This window comes from Lactuca serriola, chromosome 4 (assembly GCF_051521515.1).
Source record: "Lactuca serriola cultivar US96UC23 chromosome 4, Lser_US96UC23_V15, whole genome shotgun sequence".
NCBI lineage: Eukaryota > Viridiplantae > Streptophyta > Magnoliopsida > Asterales > Asteraceae > Lactuca > Lactuca serriola.
Window position 1 is genome coordinate 391512895 of NC_136411.1, and position 5226 is coordinate 391518120.

Genomic DNA, 5226 nt, shown 5'->3' on the forward strand with positions numbered 1-5226 from the left:
AAATTAGCTTCTTAAAAATTAAAAAAAAAAACGAAAAAGATTATGTTTTTGTATATATTAAGGTAATTATTAGCATAGTTTAAGGATATATATGTTTTGTTGGAAAACATATGTCTATTCTTTTCCCATTTCTGCTTGTACGACGGGAGGCTTTTGCGGCAAAAATAAATGAATGGCTGAGAATGATTCCTCCATTCTCTACCTTTTTTTTTCTCAATTGAATTCTCCCCTATATATATATATATATATATATATATATATATATATATATATATATATATATATATATATATATATATATATATATATATATATATATATATATATATATACCATTATTCACCTTGTTTTTTTTTCTGAAAAAACCTCAAAACATCTTAAATACATTTAGATAATTTATTTATTTATTTATATATGTTATGGACCCGTTAATTTTCGATATGTATTTACCATTGGACCAATCTACAGCTGGAACTCGATACAGGTCAAGCTTAGCCTGGAATATATTTGAACTCGACATTATATCTTTATGAATAAATCAAAAACATGCATTAATTAGACTCGATAAAGCAAAGCTAATTTTTGTCAAACACTTCAATTCATAGTTCATAACCATGTTTGGGACATCATACAACAAGTAATAAACATTTTCTTATGAATAATAATAATATAAAAACGTCATACTCATTCCATTATTGTACTTGTTCTCATTTTTAAATTTTAAATAGAATTACCAACTTTAATAACAAGTCAAATACTACAAATTCATAATATATATATATATATATATATATATATATATATATATATATATATATATATATATATAGGTGGATTAAGACCAAACCCACCAACCGAGGGAATCGTCTTCCTCATGATGGTGGTGGTGGTCAGCGGTGGCAAACTGATATGAGAAGTTATTCCGGCCATCGTCACTACCATCGTCTTCCTCTGACTGATCCACCGGAGCTGCATATTCATGAGGGTAGTCTGCATCCGCGGGGAAATATGAATCACCGCTGTCCACAAGCTGTGGGCCATCCAGATCATCAACAACCGCACTGCCGCCACTACCTGTACTAAGGTGGTCCTCTATTTTCACGGTGGCTGACGGAGGTGGAATGTGCCCAGCTTCTTCGGCGGCTGTGTCAGCGTCTTCGCCGGTCCTAGAAATGTTCGCCGCCTCCTTGGACTGCAGCTTTTCAGTCAAGGAAACCACCTGAAGAGGAAATTAAAGTATTGACTATTGAATATCTTGCAAAATACGGAAAATTAATTGTATTTTTTTAAATTATTTTACTTATTTATTAACTTGATCACTTTTTATAATAACTAATCCTTCTTAATAAATGAAGGTTTTTTTGACACGTGTCAATCTCTCATGAGTTTTGACACCTGTCATTTTGTAGTATTTTTGAAATAAATATTATCCACATGTCAATTTCTAGGTTTTTCTAATTTTTAAAATAAAAAATTTACATAATACTTATATATGCAAAGTATTAAATGTAATAAATATGATAGTAATTCTAATTAATACATTTATTCTTTCCTTATTTCAAAATTTTGTTTAAATAAATACTTAATGTTTACATTTTAATATTTAATTTTTTAATCAACCCGTGTAATACACGGGTTTTACACCTAGTTACTATTATATTTTATTGATCGTTTAAAAGATTTTTTTTTTCTTATTTATATAATAGTAACAATAAAGATAGTTGGGTAAATTGATAAAATATGCAATTTAAAATGGTGTAATGTTTTTTTTTTTTTTTGCCTTTACTATTTTCACCCTTGTATACCAAAACATGTAATCGGAAAAAATTGAAACAATAGAAAATATGATAATTTTAGTAACTATAATAAAATAATTAGGTCATTAGATCCATAAAATTATATATATATATATATATATATATATATATATATATATATATATATATATATATATATATATATTTTCTGTGTTTTGTCATGAGATAAAAAACGAATAACAAGGAAAAATTTTAAGCAGACAAAATAGATAATTGTTCTTTGTATCTGGCCGTTTATTTAATAGTTGATATATTTGGATCATATTAAATGTAACAACTACTTTTTTGTTAAATTAGTATAAAATGTGTGGAGTCAATGTTCTTCTTAAAAACGCCATGAACATAATAAATTCCAACATATATTAATATGATGATATTAATATGATTGAGATATATACAATATGAGAAAATAAAAAATAAAAAAGACAAATCTAGCCATTATAGAATATGATTTACCGTTACAATTGATGTAAAAATAAAGAAAAGAGCCAACTTCAAAATAAATAATGTGAAATTGGTGGTTATTTTGTGATAACAGAATTTTTTTTAGGCTATTTTATTAAAAAAAAAAATTAAGCCTAGATTACTGAATTTATATTTTTTCTCTAAACACAAAACTTTAGAAGATTGATTTTAGTATTGGTAAAGAACAAAGATATGGTAAAAGACGTAAAGTCGATACGATATACAAGTGAAGTGAAATGGGTGAGTGCGACATTTCAACTTTTTGTAGGTAAGATGGAATATTATAAGCTAAACAATGGACCCCTTCAACAAAAGAACATTTTATTTTAACACCTGTTTTTATGTTCTTATTCTCTTCTCTCCTCAAGATGTACGTTTGACCTTTTGACTTTTTCAAACTATCCTCATCAACTTTCATTTTCATTGCATAAAAAAATAAATACTAACACTACAAATTATAAAAACAAACAATCTTTTTAGACAAAAAAAAAGTAACTCAACGGTATATTTTTACAAAGGTAAAAATATTATAAGCATCTTTAGTAAAACCAACTAGTAATTGATAGTTACAAAATATAAATTTTATTTTTTATATAAATATTTTGCAAAAGTAGTTGGTAGATTTTAAAAGGTTTAAAATTATATAAAAAAACAATTGTTTAAAAAAGAAAAATATATAAATATATTATTAAGGACAATTCTGAAAATAAATTAAAAAAACCAAATACATTTTTTTAACACTACATAAACTAGATTTTAGATGATTAAATTTTTGTTTAAATTGAACTAGATGCTCCAAAACGCCAAATATCTTTTGGTCCTAATATTTCATATAAAACCCACCTTTTTTTTGCATAAATTGAAAAAAAAAACATTATTACATAAATACACATTTAACATTTTTTTTTTCTATATCTACTTAATTTATGAAGACTCTTCAAATACAATAGTTCATAACTTTTTTTTTTCTTTCCAAACCTTTGTATCAAACTATATATCCTCTAAGTCCAAGCATTTTTTTGTGTACATGTTAGTTTTATCACAATTTTTTAAAAAAAATCTCTTGAATGGTCAATTAATAATTTATTATTTAATACATAATAAATATAAAATACACGGATGTGAATTGTCAGTATCACTTGCCCTTTTCTAGAGAAGGACAGCACCACAATCATATATACTGATAGCATATGTCCTTTTTCTTGATGCTTTTTCCAAAGCTTAATTACACGACGATATACAAATCATATGGGCAGTATGATATGGACTACACATGTGAACAAATAAACTAATGGAAATATATAATTTACTCTTCATATGATAATTTATGTGTAATCTCTTTCAAATTGTTCATGGGTGTGTCTTATATGAGTGATTAATTTAGATAATATGTTTCAGGAAGCAGAAATTATAGAATCCATGGATGCCCAGATGAAACTGAAGAGAGATGATAATAGATCTTATGTGTAAGTGTATGAAAAAGATGAATAGAGGTGTAGCCTGTAGGTGTACCTCAGCCTTGAGCTTTTCGTTTTCCTTGGCTATGGAGTCAAAGTCGGATGTGAGGATATCGTAAGAAGATTTGAGGCGATCGTAATCCCTTTCAAGCGTCTTAGTCTTCCACCGTGCACGGCGGTTCTGGAACCAAACAGCCACCTGTCTCGGCTGCAATCCAAGCTTCTTCGCCAGCTCTGTTTTCCTCTCCGGCTCCAGCTTGTTGTCTTCCTCAAAACTTTGTTCCAGCATGTGTACCTTAATGGTGTCATTCATTCAATCCAACCATACATCAATAAAAGGATCGAACACTTTTTTATATAGATAGCTATAATGATATGATAAAATAGTCTAGTGATTCGGTGTCGATATCAAATATTCCAGAATCGAATGCGTAAATAGTGTATATCAGAACCTGTTCGGGGCTGAGACGCCGCTTCTTTTCCGTCAATTGTTCGTCGTAGTATTCTTCTTCCAACATGTCATCGATTGAGCTCAAAAATGGCCTCTTCTTTGAAGATTCTTCCATGTTGAACCCCATTCTCGTTCCTATCAACGAATTAATTAATAGATCAGTACAATTGATTCATGAATGATTAATTGGTGCAACAAATTGATGGAAATTAGGAGTAAGAATGAGTAAACAGATCTCGAAGTCTCGATTGATACAGAATATAGAAACAAGGAGGAAATGCAACAATTACCGCGAAAGTAGTTGTCTCCATTCCCGTTCCCGAGGAAAAGCATGTTGCTGCTATTGCAACCGAAAAAAAGACGACCAGATTCCATATTAGAAAAGCTTTGATTTGTCTGTGACTAATAGTACTAGAGATCTCCGATGGTTTCTCTATATATGTATGTATATATCAACTTCTGAAGAATCAAAAACCCTAGATCAGAGTTTAAGTATATACGTTATCGTATACAACCGATGTGATTATCTCTTAGAAAATCATGATCTTGTGGCGGAAGAAGCTAGTACTCCACAACAATCTCGCCGGAGACTCTAACGGACATATACAAAATCCCATCATGCGACCCTCCCCTTTCCCAGTTTGTCCGATGGTGGACTACTTTCTCCGATGAATCTAACACGAAATTTGAATTTTGTGACTAGATGTGAGTAGGGAATATTTATGATTGAGACAGTAGGAAATTCACCGGAAATTCAGATCCCGGCGGTGTGGGACTGATCGGTTTTTCTCAGTATTGCAGCCAGAGTTGATAGAGGAAGAGGCCCTTGCAATTTATACAGATGGTTTGCATTATGCTCCACTGGTTTTAGAAAGATTTGCACTATTTCCCCTCTAGTTTGAGAAATATCAATTAACATACTTATTCTTTTTGTCATTTGACCTTGGATTCACCTTTAAACAAATTAGGCATGTACACAGTTGTTTGATTGGTTTAGACATTAAACTATAAGCTCAATTTGATTTTATAAATAGAA

The 5226-nt window shown here is 29.6% G+C and overlaps 1 protein-coding gene across 1 annotated transcript; it reads right to left on the reverse strand.

The window, feature by feature from the left end:
• Window positions 1–668: 668 nt before the first annotated feature.
• LOC145097866 (homeobox 1) lies at window positions 669–5005 on the reverse strand. Its single transcript, XM_079035527.1, has 4 exons — window positions 4481–5005; window positions 4192–4325; window positions 3795–4034; window positions 669–1219 (listed from the first exon to the last, which is right to left on the reverse strand). Exons 1-4 carry the CDS (start codon window positions 4563–4565, stop codon window positions 836–838), a joined length of 843 nt encoding a protein of 280 aa, XP_078891653.1. The 5' UTR covers window positions 4566–5005; the 3' UTR covers window positions 669–835.
• Window positions 5006–5226: the final 221 nt, after the last annotated feature.